This window comes from Centroberyx affinis, unplaced genomic scaffold (genome assembly GCF_046629955.1).
Source record: "Centroberyx affinis isolate AG114_WGS23_722 - 3 ecotype Tasmania unplaced genomic scaffold, CSIRO-AGI_Caff_v1 ptg001669l_1, whole genome shotgun sequence".
NCBI classification, from domain to species: Eukaryota; Metazoa; Chordata; class Actinopteri; order Beryciformes; family Berycidae; genus Centroberyx; species Centroberyx affinis.
Genome location: NW_027280093.1, coordinates 239,211 through 257,509, shown reverse-complemented (window position 1 = coordinate 257,509; position 18,299 = coordinate 239,211). Strand labels below are relative to the sequence as shown.

The window sequence follows — 18,299 nt, the reverse complement described above, 5'->3', positions numbered from 1 at the left end:
TAGCCTCTCAAAGTCTGTATATCATATTCACTGAGCAACACTTGTACTGCCAAATACACAGTTCCAAGTCTTCCACCGACCAGCTAAACGACTCGATGGCATGACCGCTACGTACTGTAAACAATAAGCTGCCATAAACACTTGAGAACACAGTCTGAGTATTTGTCTTGACGTCACAGATAAGCTCTCATGGTTTATGACTACAATTTTCTCTTTAAAAATGCACTGGCCAGGAGTCATTTGTAATTCCTTTTGTTTGCCCTTCATGCAACTGAACTTTTAACCCTCAGTCTGTGTAAACGCTTAAAGAGGATGTATAACTTCCAGCACATCTGTGTGTCAGTGTTTGAGGCAACACACATCTGTGTTACTGTTCAACACAATATATTAATAATATACTGTACGTTGTGTCAGTATGTGCCACTAACGTTTTGAAAAGTAACACAAATGTACTGTATGTTTGTCTCAAACACACCTGTTCAAGTCTAACATAAAAATCTAGTCAAAGACAAAAAAGTTCTCAAGTTGCGTATTCAAAGGCACAATATCAGATACTTCATTCATGATAGAAGGCATAAATCTCAGATTTATTGGCATTGTTTTTGTCAATCAGTTTTTACATATATGTACAGTTTGCAAGTGAAATGATTATTATACTATAGGATTATGCGACTTAAAATGGTCACTCATTTTATATTATTTTACAATGATATATTAGCTGGGGGGATGTGTCATCTTATGGAGCTGCTTCCCGGAAGCTAATTTACCTCAATCTACCCCTTTGGCAGCAGAAAAAACATGGAAATGGTGCAGGTGGATTCTGTCGCAGCTGTTCACCTGGCTCCTTTGACACGGTGTTTCTCACTCCATCAACCAGTCAGCGTCACAATTTTTACTGCTTGAACTTGCTCACTGACTGCTGCTTTTTCTGTGGGACAGTTTGACGGTCAGACAACCATCGTTAAATGGTGACATAAGAAATAAATACAGTCTCTGTTGTTGAAGCCAATTATCAGTACTATCGAGTTCTTGCAGCCATTCTCCTATGGCCTGTTCCTACCACATCAGTGACAATAATGTAACACTAGCATCATGTCTTTACCTGTTTTTTACAGTCTGATCTGTATTCATCCTCACCTGTCAGAAATAATATATCTACGGCTCAGTTTCTGCTAAGACAGTGGCACAGCAGTGAATTATGGGCTACTAGGCTAGTACCTGATTTTAAACCCTTAAGTTAACTGTGACAATGAAACGTAAAACTTCAAACAGGATCAGTTACATATAATACATTTTTGAAAACTGCAATGAAACTGAGGTAATTTGTACGTTTCCCAGCATTAGATTTGCAGTGGGGGGAAGAAAGGCCTAGTTGTTAGAGCAGTCTAACCAGAGGGGAACAGGTTTGATTCCCAGTGTGGCCACACCTGTCAAAGTATCCTTGAGCAAGACACTTAAACCTTACCCAGGGGCACCGCAGCCTGGCTGACCCAGCACCTCAACAAGAGGGCGAAAAGAGATTTTTCCCCCTTGGACAATGAATAAAGCATATCAAAAGTAGTGTGTGTTGAGTCTGGCCTCTACCGCAGCATCCCCCTTCTCTGTCCAAACACTCTCTTTCTACCCCCTGTTGTAAAATAATTTAAAATGTGTGACCAGTCCCTTGAAGTTGAGAAGAGTTCCCAAAAGGAAGCATTAGCAGCCTTTCAGTCAGTATCTGTGCTAAGTGCATTGATTGGAAGACACAGATGTTTGAATGAAGACGTAGATATTTACACAGGATCAAAAAAAATCTGATTTTTGAGTCTTTGTGAAACAGATATAGCCCCTTTTATAGCTGTATAATTAGAGAAATCAGATTCACTGTGATTGCTCCTTGTTTAGACAACCACAAAAAGATCTGATCTGTGCCAGAGTTCAAAAACGGATCTCTTGTGCCTGTGTAAATGCAAACACAGATGATACCATAATTTATATAATACCATTTTTTGTTCTGCTTTTCCCAGTGTTGACATCACATTGGAAATCCAACTTCATCATTCTGCACAGTATCCAAAAAGCAGAGTTCCTGACATTAGCATCAAGCTCATCTTTCTTCTTTGATGTACAGCCTAGAAAATCAATTGCTATTACCTGGATTGGAGTCAATTCACTTTCAGTTAAGTCAAAATGTAAAATGAAACAGACTAACCCTCCAGTATTTGAATAGTGAAGAAAATCTGCTTCCTTTTATTGAAGATTTTAAAATGAATTGACCCAAACCCTGGCTATCACATTCTTTTTGTGACAGTTTACACAGCATACAGTATCGATGTGGCAGTTCTCTCTTGTGCATAGTGAAACCTCCCTTTTGATTTCAAAACCTCAAGCTTCACAGAAAACAATTTTCAGAGAGACTGTGGCATTAGCTGGTCATTATTATTTTATCTGAAGCAAAACAAATGGCACCCAATTAAAAATTAGGAATGTGGCATGGGGGAGCATTGTGTCATCCCTAATCTTTTCATTGCATTTACACCATGTTTGGGAAGACCCTAAAAGATTAATCTCTCCACAGATTAGTGCAAGTTACGTTTTATGTGTTGATTTTAAATAATAAGTAATCGGCCGGGGAGTAGTGTTTTATAGCACACCGTCATATCACTTGCTCACAACAGCCCTTTTATCAGTCACCACCCAGCCCCCCTAAGCAATACAGTTTGTAAACTGAGGCTTTGAAATGCCACGACAACAATCTTAAGGTAATATTTTGAATGATGCTGCTCTTTACTAGTGGTGGGCAGATTTCTGTCAAAGGCCAAGCCCTGGGGAAGGCAAGTGGTGAGAATACCCTGCCATTGTTTTTTATGGCTTATCAGCTTGTGTGGTGAATTATTTTGATTGATACTGGTGCCCACAATTATTGTTTATCTATACAATAATGTAATTACGGCAACAATGTTGAAAGCATGTATTTTCAGAGCTGAGCAATTGTTGTTGTTTTTTTTAAAGACTTATTTTAGGCATTATTTGACAGAGATAGTGAGAGAGAGACAGGAAGGTATGGGAGAGAGAGAGAGGGGAGGACATGCAGCAAATGACCACGGGCCAGATTTGAACCCGGGTCGCTACGGGAAGGACTGAGCCTTATATGGTACGGGTCTACTCTGTGAGCCACCGGGGCGCCCCAGAGCTGAGCCATTGTAAAGGGTTGGGTGGCAGTTTTCCTTCACAGGTGAAGAGATTAAAGTGTGCCTCATCAATGCACTTGAGATTAGCTAACAATAGAGTTTAGCTAGCAATATGACTTGCAATTATGTGCAAATCCCAATGACATCAGTTTCAGTACCAGCACACACATTTGACTTTATTTAACTTTTGAGGCCCTGGCCTGTAGCCATACTCTCCTTCTGTCTGGTAAACAAAAAGCAGACCCTTCCCCGGATCATGAATCATATAAAACAATTAACAGGAGCCCCCTAAAATTTATTGTGCTTATAGTAACATTCATTAAGGACTTTGGCGGTTGTGATACCCTATTCCAAATATATCAACTCTCCCTCACTGGTGTGTTTATCTGGCCCTCTGTTATAAAACAGCACCACACTATTTTAAGGAGCCATATGCACTGGATTAAATTGTCATGGCCTTTGAGAGTTGCATATTTGTGCTGTTGTCCTCTATTGGGCAGATGGCAGTATTTCTTGGTTAGGCATTATACAATGACACAACATTGAAAAAAAAAACTAGGCCTACAACATTTTGGCCAGAATCAAAAGGGGTTTTCTAGGCCTACAACATTTTGGCCAGAATCAAAAGGGTTTTTTTGAAAGTCCAGCTCTGTTGAGGAGCCAAATCCTGTCAGAAAAGTATGTCAATCCTCTCTTATGCCCTGGTTTCTTTGTGGCTGAAAGACCAGCAGGCCTGGATGATCTGGGTCTTATTGTCATATTGTACGCAGAATATCCCAGAACTTTGTTGGCTATGGCGATATGGTATACACACCATTTCCGGAGCATCACTTAGTCAACGTGACCTACTTTGAGGTCCTTGTCTGCTGGATGGATGGCTGTGGTCGAGGCTGCCTAATGGGTGTGCTGGACAGAGCTGAAAGAGGTGCTGCTCATTGTGGCTGCACCACAGGATCTCCAGGGAGGCCATTAGACAAGACCTTCTGCCCGAGGAACCTTTTGTCGAGGAAGGAGGGCCGGGCAGCCGGGTGTGTTTCTGACCTGGTGACACCAGCAAAAGTTTTCAAGTGAGAGCCCTTGCCAAATGAAGGGGCCTATTAATAACTTCCTTGGTAAGAGGGGAGAAATTTGGCCCCAGGAGAGCATCAATGGACAGGATAGACTTTCACTGGCAGGGAAGAACATAACGATCCATAGCAGTATTTGCTAGAATTTTCTGCTTTGCATTCAGTTCTGCCACGGAGAGATAACATCCAGTGGGATCAGGGACAGATACGGTCCAAGAAAGATAATATCCAACTGGAAACATCTGCTTCAGCAATGCTCAAGCTTTGAAACAGAAATCGTAGGAACATGGCCAGGATCATAGTGCTTGGGTCCTTCAGGTCACTGGCTTTTGAGACGGGGCTTTTAGACTCACTCCAACTATAATCCAATCCAAATGTAGAGCACAACTGAATAATGGCAACAGACAATTAACTTCCAATTCTCGGCAGGCAGATGCTTGGCTGTGTTGGCGGTGGAGGGTTTCATCCTGAACCAAGGAACTGTATTGAGGAGAGACATCATTTGATCACACGTAGACCTGGAACCTCCAGTAAACGAAAAACAGACCCTTAATAACAACCTTCGTCCAGGTTGAAGGAGAGAGAGGGCAGACCCCCAGCGTGTCCCCGTCTCATGGCACGTCACATTCGATGTAGGGGATGTCGCTGTACCGGCTGTCTACCTCCACCCACTGCTGCACGGCCCGGGCCACGATCTCCTCGGACAGCCTCTGGGCGTACTCCAGCAGCACCGGGTTGACCTGGGGCGAGTCCTCCACCGAGCCCGTCTCCGAGTGGACCAAGTAGGCTTTCTCGCCCCGCGTCCTGGCTTTGCCGTCCGCCTTCTCCATCGAGTTTGCATTCTGGGCTGCTGAGTTGCTCCGCTTGGATTTGACGCACCCCATACTCTGGGAAGTGTAGCATTGATTTACTTTAGGGTGGGGTGGAGTGGGGAGGTTCAGTGGCGTTTAAGTGCAAGTGTCTTTGGTTCAATTTGTTTGTCGCTCATAAATCGAATGGGTTTTTTTGTTCACTTTGACTTTTCCATTTTGATTCTGGAAATGAGCAGTCAGTATGTCCCGAAGCCACGCCTTTCAGCTTCCTTGGTTCCCCCTCAACTTCTTTCTGTTGTTGTTTCTTTCGTACAGCTATCATCCACTCACTCTCTCACCCATGTCTGTATGTAAATATGACGGTTATGAGATACTATACGATAGAGGGTGGTGGTTCAGAGGGCATGGGGAGGCCACCGGCTAGGAGGTCCATCCCTGTCTGGGCCCTGCGGTGCTGAAACACTTCTGGTCAGTCCTGCTGCTTTGCTGCCTTGAACTCATCCCTTCCTTAACTGCAGAGAGAGAGAGAGAGAGACAGAGAGGGGGGGAGAGGGAGGATTTCAGTGATTTATTTTCCATCAGAGGCGGCCTAAAAATACCAGATGGTGGGGACGAGGAAAGGATTGTGAACGATTTTCACAGTAGCTGTGGCATCTACGTGACACAGGCTCCAGCGAATTGGGCGAGGCCTCGCTCGGCCCCTGTAGCTCTGCTGACCTCCTCGGGGTCACAGGGCCTCTTTTATTATTATTATGCGAGTGACTACTTTGCACATCAAGTGTGTTACTCACTCATCCCCTTTCTACGTCAGAGTGTTTTATGACTCACTCCCTCTGCCTATTTGGTATAACATGAAATAGAAAGGTCTCCTCTCTGGCCTGAATGCCCTGATGCTGTTTTGTTGTAAGCCTGTGTCTCCATCTGTTCCACTAGCCGAGCTGCACAGCCTGATTCAGTGTGACAGGTCATTTTCTAGGACTAGGCCTTGGTGCACAGGAAACATGTGCTTCATTCAAAAAGCTGCATACTGTAGCCCACAACACGCAAATTATGAATGATTTACGCAGAGTGGGGAGTCGGTCTATGTATGAAATAACGTTTGGATGTCCAAAGAGCATCAGACGCCAACAAGGAGAATTTGAACCCTGGCAGGACTGATGTTGTGTTAATGGGTTTAATGGTTGTAAACGATTATTATATTAATATGCATCAAACTGTGAATGCATCCATTAGCTGTCAGACTGATGGGATTTGGATTAAACCTGATACAGACTTTATAGTAACACAGTTTTGAGCTTTGAGGGTGCGTGGTCTCTGATCAGTTAAGCTTCAGTGGAAATACCAACGCAAATACATAAATTTAATATGTTTAAGTCAACAGCCTGTGTTGTGAACTCCTCGTCTGTAAGCCTACCCCATGATGTTATACATACTTTTAAGAGAGCAGAGTAACCGCGTCACGTTATTCTCCATTCCACCAAAAAATAATCCAGCGAGGAAAAAAAAAAAAAAAAAACCCAAGGTCGTTTAAGTAAATAATAATCCAGACATAAACGGGGGTCGCGTCGGTTCTCCAGGTCTCCTTGGCTCTTCAAACAGCATCCGACCACTTCAACTTTAAACTTAAAAGGTATCGATTGTAGGCAATGTATAGGAAACGAGGCAATGTCCAAGTTGCTGCTGATAGGTTTGGTTCCTGCAGGATGAACCGATGCGCACCAGGCTGTTTGAGAGCTGTAATTCCAAATAATCTGGGGAAAAATCACAGGCGAAAGGAGTCGGGTGGACGACAGATATTTCCCCTTTGCATTGCCGTTGCTCCACACCATGTATGAGCTCTTCAGCAGCCGGCAACATCGGAGGTTTGGACTGACTTCAGTGCAACGACACTCAACGGCAATTAACCGTGCTGCAACGGTCTGTAGGGGAGGCAAACGTGGATCAGACGGTGCGCATTGGACAGCGACTGTCCGCAGTTTGGCTTGTGCAATATCGCCCTCATGCGGTTTTCAAAGTAGGTATACAATTTTTAATTATCAAAAAACAAAGCTGCACAATTTTTTGTGTTTTTTTATTTTTTATTTTTTACCTCATTTAGTCATTTTAACAAAATAATTAACATTCAAAAGTCCGTAAATAATAGGAGTGCATAGAAACAGGAAAAATACTTATAATACAGTGAGTATTAATAATACAAAATGTATACTAACTTTTGAAACATCCAGAGTATGTTTCAAAAGTAGGTATACCATTTAATAATAATAACAAATAATAATAACAAAGTTGAATACATTTAGTCATTTCAACATCAAGTGTTAATTGCCATTATCACCATCATAACTAAATCATGAGTTCATGACTTGTGACTCAAAATTATGAGTTTAAGTAACATCTTGCCCAGTATTCACTTAAGTGATCATGTAACAGTTGAATAAGAAACATTGTTATCTTATTTGCAGACAACCCTTCCTCCTCCTTGTGTGAATAAAGTTACAGGATGGAGACTTGTTATGTACTATGTATGTTAGGTGAAAAATAGCTGATAACCATAATGATAACCATGATGAAATTAGTATCCAGTTCAATCCCTACCCCCAGTACTTTGCAAAATTTAGGAATACTGTTTAAGTAGGCTATCGTAAATTCACTCGGTGCTCTATCTATCTATCTATATATCTATCTATCTATCTATCTATCTATCTATCTATCTGGATTGCATTTAGAGTATTTGCACTTATAACAAGCATTCATTCATCAGGCCCCTGTAATACCAGTAAGGCAAGACTTTTATTGGCACAGTCCCTCAGTTGAAGGGATCCATCATCTTACGGCATGGAGGAGCAACATGAGATGAAAATGTATTAATCGACTTTACAAATTCTGACAAAGTAAGACGACTGTCACCACATGTAATGTTGAATACAATAACTTCAGAACAAAATTATGACGATTTTGAGTCTTTGATTTTACATTGGAGGACTTCTGATGTGATGCACGTCCAGGTAGGCTGATGGCCATATTGTGACTTTATTGTTTTTGTTTTACACTGCCTTGCATGCCTTTGGCTTGCTCACATCGCTGAGCAAGATGAGTTGACACCGTCTATTCGTGATCCTGGAGTCAAAACGCACAAAACTCAATGGCTTTGTAAAGTTCCCAGAGTTACAGCAGTCCTCTTGTCAGATAAACCCAAGGGCCAACGGACCTGCTGTATGCAATATGCAGTATGCTGTATGTATGTGCGTAAAGTTGGGCTGTTGATGTTTTGCCACAAGATGGCACTAAATATCTTCTCTTAAAAAGACATTTGTTCGAGTCAAGATAAACCTTATCGAATATCATTTTGTATTATCAATTCTGTGCTTAAATTGAACCTATACAATCCAGAATAGCTGTATGTAGGTAGGCCTACCTGAACTGCGCAGGCTACAGTAAGGGTTTTACTCTAAGCTCTACTCATTAGACTAGAGCTTTATTTGTCCTCAAGGAGGAGATTCATTTCCACAGAGATTCATCCATAAAACACCATTATTACTCGGGCACATGACTTGACACATCATGACAGAGGGAATGCAGACGTAACAAGAAGACATTTCACATTTGATGCACCCAGAATGCCTGCAGTTTGTACTGAATAAGTGAGGATGCAAGTTTAAGAAAAGTAACCTAAAAACTAACCTTTAAAACGCAGTCTTGTGAAATAGGCCTATTCAGAACCCAAGACAGACTGTAAATATTATTGTTTTATTTCAGTGATGGATTGGACAAAACGTTTTTGTTTCATGAATGTCTCGTGTTATTTTGTAGCTATTAATATACCCATTTGGGGTAGATATAGCTTGTTTATCCGAATATTACATACTACACCAATTAATTTTCGTGGCAGACAGGTCGCATGCCTGCGCTGATTTCGCAATCCCTGTCAGAAATATGAATTTATCCATCTGCAGACACGTTTAGCACATGCTTGCCGTCTCAACTGTTCCCAATCCCTTTATGGTTTGACAGCGAAAAAAAACTTTTCATGTCAGTCGGTTAAATTCATTGTTGCCAGTCCAGCCAATCATAGTATTTGACGACACAAAAGAGGCTAAAGTTGGAGTATATAAAGGTGTGCGCTAATAAAGTATGATGCCTATCAGTGTGGGACATTAATTCAAACCCAGTCCAGTCGCCTATCAACTCCAGCACACACCAAGGGATCCTTTTTAAAGCAAACTTCGCACCTTAGACAATGCATCTGTCTCAGATTGTGGTGTATCTTAGCTTGCTGATTGCTTTGGGTCCAGTGGGTTTGGGTGACCAAGCGACGCACCAGCAGCCCGCAGCCACCACAACAGAAGACACGGAGCAGTGCTCAACATGCGAGGTCCGGCAGCAGATTAAAACCATGAGATTAAACGCGATCAAGTCCCAAATTTTAAGCAAACTGCGACTGAAACAGGCTCCCAATATCAGCCGAGACGTAGTGAAGCAGCTCCTGCCCAAGGCGCCGCCGCTGCAGCAGCTTCTTGACCAGTACGACGTGCTTGGAGATGACAATGAGGATCGGACTATCGAGGACGACGACGAGCACGCCATTACGGAGACTATCATGATGATGGCCACTGAACGTAAGTTTTTTTTTTTTCAGTGTAATTTGTTTTCATTTTCCTCATTATCTGAATGGTGCAAAGGACGCGCCCTCCGGGAGCGCAATCGTCTCCAAAATAGGTTTTTACGCACGGGATACAGCGCACATGTTGACGTTTCCAAGCGTTTACACAAGATCGATAGACTATATTTTGACAACTCGTGGGTTTTAGTAGGTATTCATAGTGGAAATGTGCATATTGATAAGGTTTCAAATATTAGGGGTTCGTAGCCTACATGTGGTGCATTTTGCTAGACAGCATGCGTCATTACGCACAAACAAATTGCCGGATTTTGATTTTTCATTAGTTGTTATAGAATAGATAAAGTCACATCAGGGATGTCTTTATTTTTTAATCAGTTACTTTTGTTTGTGAAATGTCATATGCACAGGATCAGTAAACATCGGGGTCCTTCTTTTTCTCCCTGTCTCTCTCCAGCGGAATCCATCGTCCAAGTGGATCGGGTACCAAAGTGCTGCTTTTTCTCCTTTAGTCAAAAGCTTCAACCCAACCGCATAGTCCGGGCGCAACTCTGGGTGCATCTCCGGCCAGTGGATGAAGCGACCACAGTGTTCCTGCAAATCTCCCGCCTGATGCCGGTCACAGACGGGAGCAGACACATACGGATCCGGTCCCTGAAGATCGACGTGAATGCCGGAGTCGGCTCTTGGCAAAGTATAGACGTCAAACAAGTGTTGACTGTGTGGCTGCGGCAGCCGGAGACCAACTGGGGCATCGAGATTAATGCCTTCGATTCGAGGGGAAATGACTTGGCTGTGACCTCCGCAGAGCCGGGAGAGGAAGGACTGGTGAGCTGAACTTTATTTCGCATTAAATGGAATCGTTATGCTCATGTCTAAGAGTAGCTAGCAGAGTCGGAATTATTGTGCCACTTTAATTCAGCGATAAATGGATAGTAATAATTGTTTTGGTGACATTTATGCAGTAGTAGCCTGTTCACTGGTGTGCGGGTGAATGGGTTCAGTATAGGACTCCAATCCGACTCTTAGCAGACTGAAAAGGTCCTATTGGGCGATCATATAAGACACAAAAACTTTCAGACTCTCTAAAAGTCCTAAAGCTGTGGTTGCAAAATAACGGATTCCAACTGGATTCTCAAAAAACTCTATTGGATTCTCTATTGGACTGTATATGAGCTTTTGATTATGGGATTTGATAGGTTTTTATGTGCAGAGAGACTTTGCAGAGACAGCACAGGGGTACAACCTTTATGTATTTCACTGGAGGAAGAAGGAATCAACATTTAAAAGACCTATGAAAGTTGATAATAAGCACAGACTCCATGTAGGCGCTCACCTGCATTTGGACACATGCCCAGTCCACCAATAATCTCAAATCTTATTGCCTGATTACATAAAAGTTCACCTGCCCCGAATTCCTTAAAGTCTTATGTGTGACTGTGCAAATCAGAGTAATTGCCTGCACACACACACTGGTACTATCAGTGACCAACACATCAGACGGCTCAAATACTGGCACTGGGCTCTGAGGCAATTAGAATACTTAGACGGCTGTGGCTAACCAACCGTCAAATGATCTAATTTCTCCAAGTTTCATAATATTATCATGCTATGTTTGAAAACCAGTTCCCAAAGTTCAAGGGCAGCAGATTATGAGAGATGTAAATCAAATGCTTCCATATACTTCCTTTTGCAAACCAATCCGTGCTATTTTCAGTGTATTCACAAACACTCTTGTCTTTTCAGCAACCGTTCATGGAGGTGAAGATCTCAGAGGGCCCCAAGCGCTCCAGGAGAGACTCGGGCCTGGACTGCGACGAGAACTCGCCAGAGTCCCGCTGCTGCCGCTACCCGCTTACGGTGGACTTTGAAGACTTCGGCTGGGACTGGATTATTGCCCCCAAGCGCTACAAGGCCAACTATTGCTCCGGGGAGTGTGAGTACATGCACCTGCAGAAGTACCCGCACACCCACCTGGTGAACAAGGCGAACCCCAGAGGGTCCGCGGGCCCCTGCTGTACCCCCACCAAGATGTCGCCCATCAACATGCTCTACTTTAACCGCAAAGAGCAGATCATCTACGGCAAGATCCCCTCCATGGTCGTGGACCGTTGCGGCTGCTCGTGAGTCGGGACGGGGGCTTTGGCAAGGAGGCGGGGGCTGTGGCTCAGTCCACTCTCCAACTTCAGACTTGTTGACACAACCGATCCACCATTACCAGTGCTTTCCTGCAGAACATGGTGCAATAGAACCAGAGTAGAGGCAACAAACAGCCTGACCTTCCCGCTGAGCAGCGCTTTCACAACCAACATATCGCATTCTGTTGTTTTTAGTTTTTGTTTTATTTTTCGTTCCTCCAGTAACATCTTAGCCATAGAGGCTTGAGGTCAGGTGGATGCAGGAACACAAACGCATGTTGGACTTGGGAGTGGATGTAGACAGGAATTATAAAGTTATCCAAAAACTCTTTAATCTGTCTCAATGTTCTGTGCTCTGTCCATTTATTCAAACATGCTGACAGAATATACTCAAACATGCACATACGCCGTCCACTCCTCACTTTCCCACTCCACCTTAACTGCTAACCCACTTCCAGGCTATTACACCTTTTGCTAAGCTATACGTTTGTGATAATCATTTTGAGAATTATGTTTTCAGAGTGAAACCAGGAATCCTCATGGACTTTTTGAAAGGGCTTGGAAAACCACAGCTGGAGACTCTTTAAAGTGATATTTCACACTGGTAGAACAATGACATTTTTAGTACACATACCTCTGTAGGAGTCCAAAATTCGCTGGGGAACCGTAGTCACCACCGCGTCATTGCTCTTATTTTGAAAACAGTCTAAAAATTGTAACCGTAACACATCAGGAAATTTGGAATATTTAACGCAGGTAATCTTTGTCATGTACTGGATCAAACTTTTAGAGTACTAACTTTGCCTGTTTTCAATTATTAATATTGAGAGCTGAGGAATTATATTATCCTTGATTGCTCCTAAACTTCTACGGAGGTTTGCACGCTGTAAAGTGAAAATGTTCTACCAATATGAAACATCACTCTAAGTCTTGACTGGTCTTCATGTACCGTGCCATACATACACACACCAACCAACATAACCAAGGAGCAATGTTGCTCAATCATAAAGCCTCTTCACTATCCAACAAAACAGCCTGACCTGCCCGATACACTTGAATTATTCTGATTGTAAATTCACATTACTGGACAGAAGGACTTGAACTGAAGGCACAATGAATGCAGTCTACACATGAAGATGTGTTTAAGACAGAGAAATGGATTATTGAGATCTATGAATGTTGAGATCATGCTTAAACTCTGTCTTACAAACAACACAGTTTGCACTATGGCACACCAATAGAAATAATTGGTTGCTACAAAAGTTGTAAAAACTGATTTTGATATGTTTGCTAATTTGTATTGTATACATATGCCATTTTTTCCATTAGCAGTTGCCTTTCTGAACCACTGTTGGTAAATGTATAAAACCACAAACTAGCAAGAAAAAAGATGTACAACAGCAACTCTATATACTTGTTTAACAAATAAAGTTTCTAGCTTATTTGTTAAGTTCTGTTTCTTTGAGTAGTTTTTTTTCTATTCTAAATCCTATGACCTACCAGTTGCACTTCACAAGAAACTAATGTTGCTCATTTTGTGTAAATCGTGGCTTTAAGACTGTTATCGTTACATAACTGTTCAAGTACATTTGGTCTCAAGCCAGGGTCATGTAAATAGAGTACAGAGCCAGCATGGTGTCCGCTGACTAACAGATCATAGCCAAACTTGATGTTTCATTATCACAACACAACAAGCAGCAGGAACCTTAACATGGTCACATCACAGCCGCATTTCACACTTCAGCAGCTGAGCCATCTTTATGTCTTCAACACATGGTGTAAACCGATGAGTTACATGAGCAATGTGTGAGTGTGCGCTGGGTGCGTGTGTGTGTCTGTGTGTGCAGGGAAGTAATGACAACACCTGATTACACCTGCACAATCCCATCATCGTAAGCCTATTTTATTGCAAGTGTAATTCGGCCCAATTTCCTTGACTTTGCTTTTTTCCAGTGAAAGGGTTTTTGGAGTCAGGGATGTTGAAAGCATTGCAGTCTAATGAGAGGATGTGAACTCTGGTGTGCTCTGACAGCATGACCTATTCGACTGACGGCTTCATGGAGGCTTGACTTCCGCCCAGTAGAGGGCGAACTGAGCACTGCCCCCGAAAGCCACTTCCTTTCCTGCTGGGAGCTGGAAAGCTGCCATGATGATTGGTCGCACCAGATCCAGGGTGAAGTGGATCCACAGAACTTCTTTTCCCTGGGGAAGGTTTTGAAATTCTACCCTTCTCCTGTTGCTGTCTCTGTCTGCTGGGGACGGTGTAAAATAACAAGTGAATGAAAAGCTCTGTACTCTACAGGGGAGTCTTGAGGAAAAGTAAAGGTTAAGTACTCTATGCAATATGACCTGGGTTAATTCTTGGAAGTGAAGCACATACAGTCACTTTAAACTTATATTGTGATAAACCAGTACCAATAGGTTTCCATACTGCTTTTATCATGATAAGACTGCATTCAAATCTGGGTGGCAGGCTAGCTGCATAAAAGGTTGCCGATTCGTTCTCTGGTACCAGCAGTGACCAGTACAGCCAAAGTGCCTCTGGGCAAAGGCACCTAACCCCTATGTAAATCTGCACTAACCTGCTCCAAAATAGGTTTTGAAAACTATGACCTTACCTAAACACAATGGGCAGCTGGTTACAATAAATCATTGTGGCTGTATCAGTCCTTTTAAGATCAAATTAAACTTTAACTTGTGCAGTGCCCATTCACTTTGAGCCCCGCTGCTGCACAGAGCACTGTCCGCTTGTTTATTCAAAGTTTATTAATATTGAACGTGTTGCGTGTCCAATCCGACACTGCACGTCCTTGAGTCCCCAGCAAAACACCCGCCAAGTGTGAAGTAGTTCGGACGAACGGTTCTCGAGATATGTAAAGGACACACATACAGACAGAGATTCCTTGCTTTATAGTATGATGATGGTCCTCCTGTGGAAATTTAGTGTAATTCGTAATACATATATATGACAAAATTGTGTGAAATGCAATGCATGCTTCTGAAACAGATAGATCCTCTGAACCACAACAAAAACATAGCAGCAAACTGGAATTCTCTATGAATCCTCTAGTTGGCAATTTTCAGTTATTTCAACTGGAGAAGTGACGTTACATCACAACTGTCCCTTCAACTATCAACCCTTCATATGCCTGTACACCTATAGGCATGATAATGTAATTAGCCTTTAGTCACATCTCAAATGACAGTAGATATTCCAAAGCTTGTGTGGATAGCAAATATGTGATGACAGGGAAAACTGGCTACTATGAGGCTTAAAACCACAACACTAGTGTGCAGGGGCATAACTTTCTGTCCCAAGGTTAGACCATATTGTTTTACATTGATTTTATATCATGTTATTTGTCATCAGAAACTGCAAATGATGTGCAATTCCATGGGGATTCAGATGCCACAAAGCTGGAAATGACCATTTTCAAAGGTTGTAAGGGCATGGGACAGAACCCTCTCACAATCTGTAATCTCTATCCTCTTTTCTCTATCTGCCTGCAACTGTGTTGTTTCCATTTGCAGTTTATCTGACATGCAAATTAACCCCAAATTAAGTCCTGTACAGGTGCATTTATATATGTCTTAAAAATCTTGGTAGAATATGAAAGCATCATTGTGTAATTTCCCATTTGACTGGTTATTAAGTGAGCTCCCAAGTCCAGCATGTACGTTACTCAGGTAAACTTCATGTCAACTTACAAATGTTGGATACCTGCCATGGTAGTGTACAAGAGAATGCTTTAGGAAATAAAACAAATTAACATTGTTTTCATGGCTTTCCAGAACTGACCTTTCGATTTCCCACATCTTTGTGAATGTACCTTAAGAGAGGCAGAATGAGACAAAGATAATGAGTTGAACTTGAACCCACAACATTGTAAACACATGGTATGCACCTTAGGCAACAGAGGCACCAAGACACCTGAAATCGTTTCCTTCAAAATCGTCCTTTTCACTGCGGCTGAAGGTACGGTTGTGGTTGTGGAAGCAGACTGGACCAGTGCAACCTGTTTTATGTCAGTGATGTTCAGCGCAGCAGGGTGCATCAGTTTGGTCCTGCAGTAATTGTTGCTGTCTGCTTGTTTCAGGCCTCTTCGTGAATAGGAGCTGGGAAACATTTTGACTGAGCATCACTACATCTGTCAAGAGTCAGACCCTGGAGAACTGTATCCGCCAACGACATTCCACCTCTGACAGGTGAGGAAGTGAGAGTGAGAGAACGGGAAGAAGGATGTTGGGGGCGGGAGGGGGTGGGGGAGTAGTCCAAGGCAGCTGGAGACCCCGTTATTGGACTGGATTCCTGTTGTGCAAGGTTCATAGAATCTGAATGGATAGAACCTGCACTCGTGTTAAAGTCCTCATTACTGACTGGTCATATAGCTGGCACACAATATGGCTGCCACAGAGTGTTTGATAATGTTGTCATGGCAAAGGACATGGAAAAACTGCATGAGACTCAGAGCTGATGTGTTACCAGGGGAAAAGCATTGTTTTACTGGACACTCCAGTTTCAGCTTGTTGAACTTTCCAAGTCTCATGCACATGAAACAATGTCATTTTCTTGACAAAGTTATTAGATATTCTATAGCAGCCATCGGGCTGGTAGGACGTCCGCCAGGAGCTGTCGGACGTCTGCCATAGAGTGAACACTCCCTTAAAAGTCAGTTGACCCTGCTACTGTCTGCACTGCGTTGCGTCCGATGGCAGCAACCGAAGAGCGTCTAGCCCCAAGATTCGCCTAGATCCAATTCCCGATGGCTGATGCTAGCATTCATTCCATTTTGTGAATGGGAAAGATTATCAAGTAAACAACAACACATTGTTTCTATTGGCATACAATTATTAAGCATATAGCCTACATGTAAATCCTAAGAAATTAACTTGAATTCAAATAGACTGGTTAATTGGTCAATATAAAATAATCTAGGATGCTGTCGGGGGCTGACAGCAAAGGTATATCCTCAAAATTCCCCAATCCTTGAAGGCCCCATGAAGTCAAATGTAATAAAAAGCCATTCAATTCATTCCCCAACTAGAAGGGCACTTGGAGAGCACAGACCTCCGCCAAGGCCAATAGTCCAGTCTGCTATGATATGCAAATTTCATGAGTCGGATCCGGATCCGCTCCAAAATGTAATGGGTTCTTCCTTGGCCATGCTACACCCTTCCACGAAGTTTCATGAAAATCGGCCCAGTAGTTTTTCCGTAATCCTGCTAACAGACAAATGGCACAGAAAACATAACCTCCTTGGCGGAGGTAATAATACAGGGTATGTACCTTAACTATTTTTTTAATGCTCAGTAATAAATTTAACTACTAATTAAATATAGCCGCTAGCGGCGATGGCTGGGTTCATGCCAGTACAGCAGCCAGAACTGAAACGTGGAAGTTTGCGTTAAGATTACTGTCGGTTTTGTCATATGAGGCTGTTGAGCCATCAGGCCCAAAGCTAACAAGTTCTGATACTGAAGAATGTGATAGCAAGTTAAAAGGTGTCAATATCCAACTTCATATTGGCTTTACTGTGTCTAGCTGTACACTCAAAATGATGCTGTTGGGCAAAATCCAGTCAGATCTGTATGGAAATTGGTGTGCATGTTCCACATAAAGGTTGGAACACGATTGCCAAGTTTCATAGTGATTAGTGAAATTCTGTTTGAGTTATAAGCCAAAATGTCATAGGCCATGCCCACAGATGGTCCTAGAGCATGTGTAGCGAATTTCGTGCAATTTCACCTATTGGATTAGGAGATACAATTTTCTGGCCTTTGTGGCGCCCCCTATTGGTCAATATTTGAATGGCTTTGCACACATGTTCATTCATTATATCTGAACATGTTGTCTAAGTTTCATGATGATTGGACCATCTATCACAAAGTTATAACAATTTAGCTTACAGGCCATGCCTCCTTCACAATTTTAAGAGTTAATATCTTCAAAACTACAGTAGATACCAACAATCTATTAACACAATTTTAAGAGCGTAGGACCATAGATGCTACTGACCGATTTTGGTGGTAATCGGTCAAACGGTGTAGGAGGAGATGTTAAAAATGTGTTTTTCAAATAATTCTAAATATCTCAAAAATTTTCTAGGCAGACATTGAGGGTCCTTATGGCAAATTTGCAGAGTACAGTTAGGTGGACATGTGTACCAAGTTTCAAGTAAATCGGACACACGGTGTGGGAGGTGCAGCCCTTTAAACTTTTTATTTTTGACCTTTAATTATAGCGCCACCATCAGGCCGATTCTAATCATAAACACATCGAAATCAATAGAGTTCTTTCGCTAGGGGTCATCAATGTCCATACCAAATTTTAAAAGATTCTTATAAAAACTGTTCAAGTTATCGCGTTCACACAAAGGATCTGCGGCGGATGACGGGGCGGACGCGGCGGTGGGGTGAATCCATAATATCCCCGAAACTTTTGGCATTTTAATTAGATGTCCACCCAAACCCATATAAGAGCCAAGTGCAATATATGT

At 42.5% G+C, this 18,299-nt stretch overlaps 2 protein-coding genes across 2 annotated transcripts; one reads left to right on the top strand and one right to left on the bottom strand.

Annotated features, from left to right (window-relative positions):
• Positions 1–4,848: 4,848 nt before the first annotated feature.
• cunh2orf88 (chromosome unknown C2orf88 homolog) lies at positions 4,849–5,121 on the bottom strand. The gene has a single exon (XM_071528384.1). The coding sequence runs from the start codon at positions 5,119–5,121 to the stop codon at positions 4,849–4,851; it is 273 nt and encodes a 90-aa protein (XP_071384485.1).
• A 4,081-nt stretch (positions 5,122–9,202) lies between these two features.
• Positions 9,203–13,198, top strand: mstnb (myostatin b). Its single transcript, XM_071528385.1, has 3 exons — positions 9,203–9,662; positions 10,122–10,492; positions 11,411–13,198. The coding sequence occupies exons 1-3, from the start codon at positions 9,284–9,286 to the stop codon at positions 11,789–11,791; spliced, it is 1,131 nt and encodes a 376-aa protein (XP_071384486.1). The 5' UTR covers positions 9,203–9,283; the 3' UTR covers positions 11,792–13,198.
• Positions 13,199–18,299: the final 5,101 nt, after the last annotated feature.